We start from the raw sequence: 15,043 nt of genomic DNA on the forward strand, positions 1-15,043 counted from the left end.
TTGCTCTGGCAGTCCTTGGCGATGTGCCCGAACTTGTGGCAAGACCGACACTTCGGTCCTTTCGACTGACCTGCCGCTTGTTTGGTGGGATACCGCTTGTCCTTCGTTGCTAGGGCTACCGTGACTGGCGGTTCCTCGACCTCTTGCAGCAGTCTCGTCTTGATCACGTCCCCGTTGATCGGCAATCCAGAGTTGGAGATCGCCATCACCATCGGCTTGTACTCCGGCGGCAATCCTGCGAGAAGCAGAGCTCCAACCCACTCCTCGTCGACGTTGAACCCGATCCCTCGCAGCTGCATCGACGTCGTCACGATCCGGTTGACGTAGTCGGCCATCGAGCTGCAGTTCACAAGCTTTGTGTTGATGAGCTTGCACAGCAGGCCAATTTTTCGCTCTGGTCCGAGATCTCCGAACGTCTCTTCCAGCTTCATCCACGCCTCGCGCGCCGTTTTCGCCTCCTGGATGTGGACGAAATTCTCCGGATCCACTAACATCGCGATCTTCGCTCGCGTTTTCCTGTCCAGCTTGGCGTTCACCGCTGGCAACGTTCCGTCGGCGTTCGGGGTTGGCTGCACGACTTCCCACAGTTCTTCGTGTTCCAGGTACATCTGGACCGCGAACTTCCAGGTTGACCAGTTTTCGCGTCCAATCAGCCGTTGAATCGGGGGTAACCCGGCTAGACTTGAACTGGAGCCTGGGGGATTCGTCTGCGCACCATCGCCGCTTCCGGAAGCGTTCGGTAAAACCATCTTGACCAGCAAAACTTCTTGAGAAAATTTTTCAACTTCTAGAATCTTCCAAACTTCCTACTCTGGGCCCATAACCACTTGGTTATTGAAGAGTGTGAAAGAAACACGTCTGTAGGGTTTGGAGTTTATTCGGGTAATGAACTAATTTATTGATTGACTTTAAGTCCTCTTCACTTGTTAGCACCGGCCTACTCGGTTATCTCCAACAGATAACAACATAATTAATTACTTCTTTGCATTGGTTCTGAGCCAAAGGAGATATGAATTGTAGTGAATAGTGATACCGAACATCAGACAAGCAGAACGTTCTGATTAGTTGCTAGTGAAGTGAAGGAACAGTGCATTTGAGTGAAAATGCTGCTTTTAAAAATTTTACCAGTGTTTGTTTTAGTAGTAGGAAGAACGCGGGCGCAGGATGATTCGTTGGCTGGAAGTTTCTTGTCAGGTATGCAACAATTACTTTGACCAAATATATGTAATGCATTCTCAATTCATGGGGGAGCTTTCAATAAGAATGTATTCAAATCACGTGCCATTTAGTTAGTATCTTCCTATTAGTTGAAACCCAATATTACACAGATCTACGAAATTTCTGCGCATGCTTAATTCTAGGGGAAGCATGAGCTTTGGATTCCCTAGAAACACGTGCACTCGGAATTCTCAAAAATATTTAAATAATCAGCAATTCCCCACGAACACAGCATGGAAAAAAACAAAAGTGCTCGGATCGGGCTCAAAATTTTTCTGGGAGTTCCCTGGCCGAAATAATTAGACCCGTATTTTTTTGTTTGGCCATTAGGGTGACCTACGCCGTGTTAGGGTGGTCTGAAAAATTGCCATTTTCGTCGATTTTCGCATAAAAAACCACTTTTTTCGAAAAATCATAACTCCTCGCCATTTTATCCGATTTCAATTAACTTATAAGCAAATGAAAGGTTATAAGTTGGCCTTTCATAGAAAAATAGTAAGAAGTTTCAAAAATCTAGGCTAACATATGAAAAGGGCGTATGCAACTTTAAAATGCCGTTTTGACGGTGTCAGGACCAAAGAGCCTATGTCTAGAAATATTTTTATCGGATTCCCCGGACATTTTTTCGTAACATACCAAAAAATGGGAGGAGTTCATTAACAGGTTTCCGAGATATGAATTTTTGAAAATAAAATCCGTGTTTTTTTGACGCGCCGCGCGCAAAAACCGAAGAATGACGAAATTGGCAAAAAAATAAACTTTTTTCACTAAAACTGCGATTATTTCAAATTTTTAGCAATGACCTACACATGTCTGGGTATTTTTCGTAATTAAAAGACGCAACTTTTGGTACCCAGACATGTATAGGTCATTGCTGAAATTTTGAAATAATCGCAGTTTTAGTGAAAAAAGTTTATTTTTTTGCCAATTTCGTCATTCTCCGGTTTTTGCGCGCGGCGCGTCAAAAAAACACGGATTTTATTTTCAAAAAATCATATCTCGGAATCCTGTTAATGAACTCTTCCCATTATTTAGAATGTTATGTAAAAATGTCCGGGGAATCCGATAAAAATAATTTCAGACATAGGCTTTTTGGTCCAGACACCGTCAAAACGACATCTTAAAGTTTCATACGCCCTTTTCATATGTTAGGCTAGATTTTTGAAACTTCTTACTATTTTTCTATGAAAGGCCAACTTATAACCTTTCATTTGCTTATAAGTTAATTGAAATCGGATAAAATGGCGAGGAGTTATGATTTTTCGAAAAAAGTGGTTTTTTATGCGAAAATCGACGAAAATGGCAATTTTTCAGACCACCCTAACACGGCGTAGGTCACCCAAATGGCCAAACAAAAAAATACGGGTCTAATTATTTCGGCCAGGGAACTCCCAGAAAAATTTTGAGCCCGATCCGAGCACTTTTGTTTTTTTCCATGCTGTGTTCGTGGGGAATTGCTGATTATTTAAATATTTTTGAGAATTCCGAGTGCACGTGTTTCTAGGGAATCCAAAGCTCATGCTTCCCCTAGAATTAAGCATGCGCAGAAAGACCAACTTATAACCTTTCATTTGCGTATCAGACAATTGAAATCGGTTAAAATGACGAGGAGTTATGATTTTTCGAAAAAAGTGGTTTTTGCAAAAATCGACGAAAATTACCATTTTTCAGACCACTCTAACACACCGTAGGTCACCCTAGTGGCAAAAAAAACGGGTCTAATTTTTTCGGCCAGGGAACCCCCAGAAAAATTTTGAGCCCGATCCGAGCACTTTTGTTTTTTTCCATGCTGTTTTCGTGGGGAATTGCTGTAAGACGAAATGGGTTTTCTCCAAAGTTTTGTAACTTTTTGTAACGCGTTCATTTTTTTTATTTTTTTTTTAATATTAGTTAGCAAATTCGAGCGGTCCACTCACTGTACACATTGTAGCATTTTTTTTATTGTATGCAGAGGCGACGAACCACTTTAATTCTCCATACAAACTTTGGAGAAAAATTATTCGGCCCTGCATAAATATTAAAAAAAAAACGTTACTTAATCCACCTTTAGGTGGTTGGTGCCATCCTCATATTCATAAAGTCAATACATTCAGTAAAAATAGCAACATTCCCCCTTAACATGTTTAACAAATCAACTTTATTACTCATTTCTTTTGATATGGTTCGCAGATCATCAATATTTCTGGCTCATCGGCAAGGTCTGATAAAAAAAAACCTATCCAACGATAGTTCGCATGGAAGATTCAGACAATATTTGTATCACAATATCTGAAATCAAACCTCTAAAAAGTGTATAAATAACACTTAAGTGCCAATAACTTTTAATAGGGTTGTCAGATCCTTGATGTTTTAGGCTCATTTGAAAGGTCTTTCGATTATCTAACTAACGATGGGTCGCATGATAGACCCGGACATCATTTTTACTGAAATATCTGAGATCCGACCTCCAAAAAGTGTATAAATAACACTTAAGTGCCAATAACTTTTGATAGGATTGTCAGATCCTTGATGTTTTAGGCTCATTTGAAAGGTCTTTCGATTATCTAACTAACGATGGGTCGCATGATGGACCCGGACATCATTTTCATTGAAATATCTGAGATCCGGCCTCCAAAAAGTGTATAAATAACACTTAAGTGCCAATAACTTTTGATAGGATTGTCAGATCCTTGATGTTTTAGGCTCATTTGAAAGGTCTTTCGATTATCTAACTAACGATGGGTCACATGATGGACCCGGACATCATTTTCACTGAAATATCTGAGATCCGGCCTCCAAAAAGTGTATAAATAACACTTAAGTGCTAATAACTTTTGATAGGGTTATCAGATCTTCAATGTTTTGGGCTCATTGGAAAGGTCTTTTTAATAACTTTCTGAAAATGTATAACATGACAGGGTTTCTTACAAAAACCACCCTTTTTACAATCTTCCGGACATACGCCAAAATCGTTTTTTTAGCATAACTTTTGAAGTACTTTACTAAACTTCATAATTTTCAATAGGGACTTATGGGACACCAAGACGAATCGAATGAGACCAAAACGGTCCAAATCGGTTAAGCCAGTGCTGAGATAATCGAGTGCATATTTTTTGGTGCACAGACCCACATCCCTACACACACACACACAGACATTTGCTCAGAATTTGATTCTGAGTCGATAGGTATACGTGAAGGTGGGTCTACGAGGTCAAATTAAGAAGTTCATTTTTCAAGTGATTTTATAGCCTTTCCTCAGTAAGGTGAGGAAGGCAAATAGTTCTTAGTGCACGTGTTCTTGGAAAAATCCTAAAATCCGTTCGTAAAAACATTCAAAAAACTGGGAACCGCGTTTGAAATGGAATGAAGTTTTACAGATTTTAGGTTAAACTTTGTAATTGGATGAGGTTTTGAAAAAATATAAACATCCAGGTCTTCTATTACACACACGTTTTTGAACACCTAAGTAAAAAGTAAGTTTGAACTTTTAAATGATTTCCACAAAAATCACAATTTTCCATTCAAACAAAAAATAAACAATGTTTTTCTGTGGTGTTCAAAACGTAGATAAGTTTTTTTTTTAAATCAAAAGATAAGACATTTTATGCCCTTCCCGAAGGCACATAATAGGACTTTAGGAACATGGACCGATTCGTATGCCGTGGATTTACCGGCGACAAAATTTTGGGAACAAAATAAAAAAAAACAATCGATACAAATAAATCGAAACGGTTTAAAATCCACTCCAAAATGTTAATGATATTTGGTTGAATTAAAAATTTGTAAAATTAAGTTTCAACACCCAAAACTGGCCAAAACCCAAAAATAAGTTTTAACACCTAAAAGTTTTGGCCGAGTCGAGAGAACAGTGGTATCATTTACGGACACAGAGAACACAGCTAGAAATGGGCGAGAGAAAAAAAGTTCATCCGCCAAAACAAAGAATGTCGACTACGGGAATCGAACCAGAGACCTTCGACAATCTACAAACGATTCTCTCGACTCTGAATTGTGGGTGAATAAGTTATAAGAACTTTTAAACTAAGTTATAAGTAAACTTTATATTCAAACCAAATTCTTTTTTGAATTTTTTAAAAATGACTATTTTGGGTTTGGACCCGCAAATTATGATGATTTTTTTTTGCATGTTTATAGTGCCAGTGCCAGTGGGGTGTACACTAGCGTGGTTCACGTTTCTATGAAAAAGAAAAAAGTTGTTATTTTGTCTTGCATCAACCGGAATTTCGTTCTTTTATGTCCCCAGAAGCACTCCTGAAAATTTGAGCCCATTTGGTAAGGTCTAGGAGCTCCAGTTTTAATTTGAAATTTATATGGGATTTTTATTTATTTTCCATGGGAAACTATCTTTTTTTACATTGTATTAGGATTTTTTTTTATAAATCGATGAAATGACTTGATTCTTATAGTAGGAGATAGGTTTTGAACTGGGGAACAACTTTGTAGAACATACCAACATGCTAGGAAGTGACCCTTTAAAGATACAGATACTTTTAGATGGTGGCTTTTGAAGGGGCTTTACTGTGTGGGGTGAAACGTATCTGTATCTGTATCTTTAAAGGGTCACTTCCTAGCATGTTGGTATGTTCTACAAAGTTGTTCCCCAGTTCAAAACCTATCTCCTACTATAAGAATCAAGTCATTTCATCGATTTATAAAAAAAAATTCCTAATACAATGTAAAAAAGATAGTTTCCCATGGAAAATAAATCAAAATCCCATATAAATTTCAAATTAAAACTGGAGCTCCTAGACCTTACCAAATGGGCTCAAATTTTCAGGGGTGCTTCTGGGGACATAAAAGAACGAAATTCCGGTTGATGCAAGACAAAATAACAACTTTTGTCTTTTTCATAGAAACGTGAACCACGCTAGTGTACACACGTTGTTTACATACTGTACATTGTTTTGGTTGTATTAACTTTCCAACGCCTATGGTTACTCCAGAGGACCCCTAATTTTTAACTTGAAAATTAAATATCTCGACTACAAGACAATTTCTAATCTAATCTAATCTAATCTAACCCTAGCGCAGCCAGTCTTTCGAGGGCATCCTGGAAAATGCCTTAGGTTGATTAACGCTTAGCATCCTCTTGTCATTATTAACAATTGCAGTGCCCCAATGCAATAAATTGCTTTGAAACATCACAAAAATTAAAGCGGCCAGGCCAACTGCGTAAAGTTTACCGCATTCGTTGAAGTGGGTTGAGTTTGAGCACGAATGTTCAAACAACAACACAATTCTGAATTTACAGGGGAGGAAGAAACGTGGGGATCCCCCGCTCACGTTCCTGTTTGTTAGAGCAATAAATCGATGGGAGTACCATGCTAAGAAGTTTTGGTGCTCCGGGACCCTCGGGGATGGGACATTGTATTTCCACAAATGCCCTGGACACTACTTGCCGTGGTTATAGCGCCACAACTCGCTAATATCTCGACCACAAGACAATTTTTAAACTAACTTAACCAGCACTGCATTAAACATTGATTAAGCATATTTCCTGTCAGCCATTATAATTTTATCCTTTTGGTTGATTCAGTGTCTAGTAAATCTTGATTTTGCTCTAGGCGGAAAACCCCCCCCGGGTGCCCAGAATATGTCACTTTTTCTCAAAACCTCGCTCCACAGCTGAAGTTTGTTCCTTTGGCTATTTTAGAACTCTGGGCCAGTTATTAGCAAAATCGGTCAATATTTACCCATTAATACTCGAAGGTGAAGTTTGTATGGAAAAAATAGATTTTTTTTATCGAGAACTCAATTTTTTTACGGTTTGTTCTGCACGGTGCGCTACTTTCATCCTTTGTCTAATCTAATCTAATCTAATCGAACACAAGCGCCGCCAGTCCACAAGCATCCTGGAAGAACTTGTGGTTTGATTACGCCCCAAGTTCTTTCTTGTCAATATTAATGATTGCATTACATCCGAGTAACCCCGAACATGTATTGCAAAAATTAAAGCGGCCAAGCCTACTGCGTTGCATTAACCGCAGAGACAGATTTTGAGAATGGATCACATTTCACAGAATCAACAGGGGAGGAAGGATGCGTGGACATTCCGTATCAAACGCTCCGAATGAGTTGAGGTTGGCTGTGTAAGTGTAAATTTGGCAAGTAATTTTTATTTTTAAGGAGGGGGAAGAGGGAGGAGGGAGAAGAGGGAGGAGGGGGAAGAGGGAGGAGGGGGAAGAGGGAGGAGGGGGAAGAGGGAGGAGGGGGAAGATGGAGGAGGGGGAAGAGGGAGGAGGGGGGGATGGAATTCGGATTAAGGACATGGAAGGTGGGGTGGGGTAGCCCGAGCAGACGGAAATAACTTGGGAATAACATTTTTTGATATTTGAAAATACTAGGCCAATAACATTTTATGTTATTTATAACAGGATTTGTTATTCGTCGTTATGATTTTTTTGTTATTGGATTGTTATTGTAATAACAGACTAATAACATTTTTAGTTATTCTTCGAACAAATCTCTGTTATTATTTTTTGTTATTTTAACAACTAATCCGATCATCCCAATAACGTTTGTAGTTATTCTTCCATAACAAAAAATGTTATTCCAAACTTGTTTTGGCTTTCAGCCAATATCAGACCAATAACAAATTTTGTTATGATAACATAAACTGTTATTCAACTCTTATGCTAAAATTGATTTTTCAAGAAGATTCCATAACACTTTCTGTTATTTTAACAGTATTTGTTATTGAAATGGCATGAATTTTGTTATTACCGTCTGCCCGGGAGGAAGGATATTTCATTTGATAAATAAAATATAATATAAATTATCAAGCGAAAAAAAAGTATGGAAAAAGCTCACCAAGGCAAGGTGCGCTACTTTCATCCTTTGTATGGAAAAAATAGAAAAAAATATATATATTGAAAACCCAATTTTCTTATGGATTAATCTCAACCGATTTCGTTCAAAATTTGCACAGATGCTTAAAATAACCCAAAATACCGTTTCCCGCTTGTGGAGCAGGGGATCATTTTTTTGTGGGCACCCTAGTGTACATAGTAAACAGGTTTTCGAATTTTGATTTATGTCCCCGATTTATGGGCAAATTTGACAGGGGAGCCAAAATTGGGATAACACATTTTTAATTTTGGATGATTGAAATTTTTGTTAATAGAGTATTATGTCTTTTTCAAGCAAATTTAACCTTAACAATGGGCTTGAAGAAGAAATGTTCTTCTTTCCTCTCTCCTATATGTCTTCCACAAATGTCGGGCGAGGGAGAGGCTTCAGCCAACAAATATAGCACTTCGAATTCAAATCGTGGCATGGCATGGGGTTTTTATTTTTCTCTGAAATCTTTCTTAATATTCATCATCAAATTATAACTATTTATGATACTTACTAAAGTAATTATACTTGTGCCAGACAAATAATCTAATTCTACTATCGTTCGACTTTCAGGATTACTCGATTCCATCACAAGTACAGAGGACGCAAAAGGATGCCCTGGAGTGTGCGTACACACACTGGCAACGCTCATATGCTACGAAGTCCTGGAGGACATCCCATGTCCTTCACCTAGCATGAGATGTTGTGTAGAAAGCCAGGCGGCTGCAGCAAACATATCCACCACAACAGCTCGACCTAGGCCTACAACCACAACGAGAGCACCAACCACGACAACACCAAAGCCCACAACCGAGGCAAAGATCAAGGAAAAGGAAAAGGACAACAAAAGCAATTGTAGGTGATTAATCTGGTCCTTTCCAGAGGAAAGATGTGTTAATCTTATGTTACGATTTGTTACAGCAACGTGTCCTGGTGTTTGCGTAGCTGACCGGATAGCAGAGTATTGTGAGGCATATCTCACAACTTCGGGACTTTGCAAAAGTGGAACAAAGTGTTGTGTTTCGAGAGACATCTACCCGGATAAAACTCCAGCAGATCTTTACGTACCAACGGCACACTACGAAAGCAAGGTCAACAAAACCACGACACCAAAGCCACACACAAGAACCACGGAAAAGCCAACAACTCCAGAAGAACCCATCAGGTCGAAAACGAATCCACCACCGAAGCCAACAAAACCAACACCCCCGAAGCATAAACAGGGTCAAGTCTCGAATCAACAAGGTGCCGTTCACAAATCATGCGAAGGAGAATGTGTGAATGGGTTGTTTGCACTGTTCTGCGACGACGTCGATAGTGAGGCATTCTGTCCGAATGAAGGTTCTTGCTGCGTCACTGGAACGTCTGAAGATACCAAACAAGAGGTGGTCACCACGACCCGGAGACCGGCTACTCCCGTAAGTGTTTCTTCTTTTTCAGTGCCAGTCAGGTTTAATACTAATCGCTTATTTTACAGCCTCCATTGCCGCGTTGTCCCGGATTCTGTATGCTAAACATCATGGCTGCGTTCTGTGAACGTCCTTCGGTGTTGATTCAGCACACTTCAAACTGCAAGCGAGGTTCGGTTTGCTGTGACAATACTAAGGTTCCTGTAACTAGACCACCGCCAAGACGGCCTCCACCACCACCTCCAACTACGACACATGCTCCGACCACTACTGCTGCTCCAGACCCACGTGAGGAATGTCCAGGATCGTGCATCGTTGGATTGCTGAGCTTCACCTGTTTCCGAAATGCTGAAATGACCGATCTATTCAAGTGTAAGAAATCTGGAACGCAGTGCTGCGCTCCCAAGAGTAGAATTCAGGAAGCCCAAATGGCAGCTGGTAAAATTAAGCTACCAAACGAAACGGCCAACTACCCACCTCCTCCAAACATGGTCGCCCAGCCTTACCCACCACAAGCTCCACCGATGCCACCACCACAACAGCAGCAACCACAAGGCGGATATGGGCCACCAGTGCCAAACACTTATCCAGGACCTGTGAGTAACAACATCTACGAGGTGCAACCAACACAACAGCCAATTCATCAGCACTCGCAGCCTATCTACGAACCACTTCCGACCACAACGACGGCCAGGCCTCAAGTGTACTCCAAGTACGTCTGCGGAGTGAAGGGAACCAGCCGTGGTGCTCGATCCTTCCTCAGCCGGATTGCACTGGAACATGCAGTTGCACCCAGCAGAAGTCGAACAGGACGTCACATCGAAATGGAGAATATCTACAAGTCGAAGAGTACGGAACGGCTAGTTCTGGGTCACAGCATTGTACCTATTCCGATCATATACCACGATCACAATGACACGATTCCGGAAGATATACTTAATCACCCGAGTATATCTAGGACAAACACGACCACGACCAAGTACTGGAACAGTCATCGCCAAGCACGCGTTGTAGGCGGAGAAGATGGCGAAAACGGCGAATGGTGTTGGCAGGTCGCTCTGATCAACTCGCTGAATCAGTACCTCTGTGGAGCCGCTCTCATTGGCACGCAGTGGGTCCTGACCGCTGCGCATTGCGTGACAAAGTTTGTTGCAACAGATTTCAGTTGAAGTGCGAATCGCTAACCGGATTTACTTTTCTTTCATTTCTGCAGCATTGTGCGATCTGGTGACGCAATCTATGTGCGAGTTGGTGACTACGACTTGACACGTAAATACGGAAGCCCCGGAGCGCAAACGCTGCGGGTGGCGACGACTTACATTCATCACAACCACAACAGCCAAACGTTGGACAACGATATTGCCCTGTTGAAACTTCACGGTCAAGCTGAGCTTCGAGATGGCGTTTGTTTGGTAAGAACGAACTGTTTAGTTGTATAGTTTGTATAATCTTAACCAAACTCGTGATTCTTTCCCACAGGTTTGCCTGCCGGCACGAGGTGTCAACCATGCCGCCGGAAAACGGTGCACCGTCACCGGATACGGATACATGGGTGAAGCCGGTCCAATTCCGCTGCGAGTGCGTGAAGCCGAGATTCCCATCGTGAGTGATGCCGAGTGCATCCGAAAGGTGAACGCCGTAACGGAAAAGATCTTCATCCTGCCCGCCTCCAGCTTTTGTGCCGGTGGTGAAGAGGGTAATGATGCCTGCCAGGGTGACGGCGGAGGTCCATTGGTTTGCCAGGACGACGGCTTCTACGAGCTGGCAGGACTTGTGTCGTGGGGATTCGGATGCGGCCGAGTGGACGTGCCAGGAGTTTATGTTAAGGTGTCTTCGTTCATTGGTTGGATAAATCAAATTATCAGTGTCAACAATCTTTGATCAACTGAATTCAAAACCTTCACGTTTCCTTCATTAACTGTAAAATAATTTAGTTCAAGATTTACCTAGGATTTAAGAAACCATAGTTTTTAAGTTAATTTATTGTTGCGTATTAAGAAGACTTGAACATTTTTAGCATATTCTAAGATTTCACCAACATTCTACATCCTATTAGGTACTCTATCCTAATTTGCACTACAAAGATATTAAAAACAAATCAAAGTCTGCAAATAATTATTTACAAAGCGATCTTCTATGAAACATATTCAAATTTTATTAAAATTTGATAACTTCACTACCTAAGAACTAGATAATATGCAACTGTTATGAACACCGTATGTCAAACAACATATCATCCTCTAACTGTAAATTGAAAATCAAATTTGTGAATCATCTAGTTCAATAAACTTGTTAGGAATATTGCGATAATTTTTTTTTTGTTTTTTTTTTTGTATTCATTTGACAAAACAGTTTTCCTCCTAATATAAATTACACTGACGAACAAAACAATTATAAAAAAGACTGCGCAGGTTCAACTCGAGGGAAAGCATGAAGTTTGGATTCCCCAGAAGCACGTGCACTTCGAATTTTTCAAAAATATTTAGACCGGGCCGAATAGATTTTTTCCAAAGTTTGTTTGGAAAACTAGGGCGGTTCGTCGCTGTTACATACAAGCGAAAAATTCATGCAGTATTTGGGAGTAGCGAACAGCACTAATTCTCCATAAAAAACTTTGGAGAAAAACCATTCGACCCCGTCTAAATATTTACGAAAACCATACTTCATGCTTCCCCTCGAGTTAAACCTGCGCAGAAATTTTGTTGGTGGGTGTTATGCGAGTCGTCATCATAGCAATCTTCTTTAAAATATCTGCACTGCCCCTATTCGCGTAAGAGCCCATTTTTATCACTTCTGGAGTTTTTTTTGAGAAGGTCCAATAAATCAAATTTCCAGTTTTTGCTTTTTTGGGTGTTTTTAGAACCGCCTTGAGTCAGGGGTATTGAAAAACACCCAAAATGCAAAAACTGAAAATTTGGTTTATTGGTCCTTTTTTCAAAAAACTCCAGACTTTTTCTGTTTTTGCATATTGGACGAACATAGGGAGTGCACAGAAAAGAAAATTGGGCAGGCTGATTCGTAACTTTGGGCCCAATAATGTGAATTGCATATACTCTACCCTACAAGAAAAAATTAGTTCTGTTTGCAAAAAAAGAGATCAACGTTAGGAAAAACAAAAGCAATTCGTACATTTACAAGATCAAAATGTATCATAAAATTGACTCTGACAACGGTTCACCTTATTCTGTTAGCAGAACCTTTAACATGAAATCGATCAGCATTTTATCTATGCATTCTCCATTCTAGAGGTAGCCTAAACTAGAAGGAAACTCATCAAGTTACGATAACACTGGCCAGCAAAATTTCTGCGCGTACAATTAATTATTACAATTGGGGGTTAACAATTTCAATAATATCGACAAATTTTTAACGTATAATTGTTCTTAGATAAAAGAGCGAACGAACCATGGCTCACAAAAAAAGAGCCGCGGTTCTTTTTAAAACCCCGGTCTGTTGGAAAGAACCGCTCGAAGATGAATTAATGATTTTTAAACTATGTCTGTATTTATGTTGGTAAATATTATTCATTGAATTTCCTACAAATTAAAGTATTACATTTGTTTTTTGAGAATTTAAAACACAATTTCAAATATTTCAATGTTTATAAAAAAATATTTCGAAAATTTTCCACAGTGTACTTTTTAAAAATCAATCGGCAGGCTAAGCTGTTTCCCGACAGAGGCAGAGAGGTTATTTCCCGACATTTTGAGAGCTAAATCGTCATATTTTGTTGGGGGGGTCTGTTGCAACTTTCTTATCAATATATATTGAAAGACTCTAAATAGCATTGATGCCAATATTTGAACAGTCCTTAAAAAATTCAAACTCATATGCTCAGTTTCCTAGTTTTCTTTGAAATTCCAAAAGTGAATGATTTTCTAAACAAAATAAAAACATTTTTCCAAAGTACAACTCGATCGTACATCAAAGTATTTCCCGAATACAAAATCTCCTAATAAAATATCGGCATCTGTTCAATTTTGGCATAAATAAACGCAATTTATTAAATTATTAGCAATTTTCTCCAAAAATTAAAAAAGATTTAAGTTTTGTTTCGAGTAGAAATTTTGCATAAAGATCCCCAAGACCAACGGTTTTCAACCGCATCTTCTCGTTTTTAGTTTTTTTAAATATTTTTTGAAAATCCAGCAAAAAAAAACTTTAAAAATCACACCATTCTTAAAAATTGCCTTTTCATCAACATTTTGAAAAAGAGCGAAAAAGCCGTTCAAAAGAGCCGCTCTTTTTAATGAGTGAACGAAAATGAGCGGCTCCTTAAAAAGAGCAAGTTTCTGCTCGAACCTAGGAGTCCGAAGGCTTGAATGGTGAGGGCACCTAAACCTCCTGCCATCCCAGGATTCGAACCGACGACCTTTGGATTGCGAGTCCAACCGCCACCAGCGGAGCAAGGACAACAGCCAATCCCCTTGAAGTGTCCACGTGGTTTATGGATGATCCTTTCCCATGGCAGTCGATTCCGGACCTTTTCCCATGGCAGACGACCTGAATGACCTAACCTCTAGGTTAGACCGGGGCCAACATTTTCTTCCCCGTCCGATGGAAGGCGTGATCAGACTAATCTCATTTCAAAAAATGCCACCGGGGCCGACTGGGCCGAACCCAGACCAACTGGGGTGAGATACAATCACGCTTACCACTACACCACCGATTCCGTATGTTGTTTGGGACCCCAAATTGAACCAAAAATGATTTAAGGCCTAAATCAGAAGTTTATTTTTGATTAAATGTATAGTCCAACTGAGGATGACAAAAAAAATGTAATTTCAAAACTTTTTGTAATTGAATACCAAACTGATACTTATTTGAAAAACACATGATATAAAAATGAATCATATTTTACTCAGCAAAACGGGGAAGCATCTCAAAACCCCTAAAACAATATTTTCGAAAAATTAATTTATAACATTTCTTTGCTCATTCCACAACCCACCGAATTGTTTATCCATCTCAAGTGCTATCAAAAGTTTTTTTCTTCACCCTCCTCGTAGCTGGTCCCGAGTATCTTCCCAAAATGCCAACTGGAGACGGGACACAGGGTATCGTTTCCAAGGGAGTAAGATAAATGTAAAGTACGCAATGACCCGAAGAAAAGGGTTCGAGAAGGTGTCTTTGAGAGGAACGGCCAACAATAAACCAAAAAAAACCTCGAAAGTGCTGTCAAAAGCAACAAGAAAAATTTTAAACATTTTATCTTTGATTCCCCCCAGTAGCAGCCAGTTGCGGGATGCCCTTTTGTGGTTGATGGAAATTCATGCGCAACGCGCCAATATCTTGCTCGCGTTTCAAACACCTCCCACTTTTTGGCAATTCAAAAAAAGAAAAAAAAAGTATTCAAATTTGAGTTATTTTTGTTTTTGCAGTGGAAACTTCTGCCTAAAACATTGGTGGATGCTTGGCAATCTTATTAAACATAATAGATAACTTGTTTCATTTGAATCCAAACTGCCACATCTCTCCCAATAGTGCCAAAGGACCTTACCCATTATGTCAAATAAGCCCTACATGGAATCAAGGAACGACAGAACCAGTATCCCACTCTAATAAAAAGCATGCAGTCG

General features: G+C 39.8%; 2 protein-coding genes across 2 annotated transcripts in view; one reads left to right on the plus strand and one right to left on the minus strand.

Moving 5' to 3' along the window:
• The window catches only part of LOC120422046 (3-oxoacyl-[acyl-carrier-protein] synthase, mitochondrial), a 147,648-nt gene that overhangs the window by 57,526 nt on the left and 75,079 nt on the right, over positions 1-15,043 (minus strand). The window lies entirely within an intron of this gene.
• LOC120420892 (protein masquerade) lies at positions 964-11,774 on the plus strand. Its single transcript, XM_039584017.2, has 6 exons — positions 964-1,194; positions 8,629-8,910; positions 8,977-9,473; positions 9,533-10,608; positions 10,678-10,876; positions 10,944-11,774. The coding sequence occupies exons 1-6, from the start codon at positions 1,104-1,106 to the stop codon at positions 11,343-11,345; spliced, it is 2,547 nt and encodes an 848-aa protein (XP_039439951.1). The 5' UTR covers positions 964-1,103; the 3' UTR covers positions 11,346-11,774.

Source organism: Culex pipiens, chromosome 3 (genome assembly GCF_016801865.2).
Source record: "Culex pipiens pallens isolate TS chromosome 3, TS_CPP_V2, whole genome shotgun sequence".
NCBI classification, from domain to species: Eukaryota; Metazoa; Arthropoda; class Insecta; order Diptera; family Culicidae; genus Culex; species Culex pipiens.

Excerpts from the sequence above, each read along its gene's own strand:
- LOC120420892 (XM_039584017.2), top strand. The coding sequence starts at position 1,104 with ATGCTGCTTTTAAAAATTTTACCAGTGTTTGTTTTAGTAGTAGGAAGA. Across the intron at positions 1,195-8,628 it reads GGCTGGAAGTTTCTTGTCAG|GATTACTCGATTCCATCACA; the intron begins GTATGCAACAAT and ends TTCGACTTTCAG. Across the intron at positions 8,911-8,976 it reads AAAGGACAACAAAAGCAATT|CAACGTGTCCTGGTGTTTGC; the intron begins GTAGGTGATTAA and ends GATTTGTTACAG.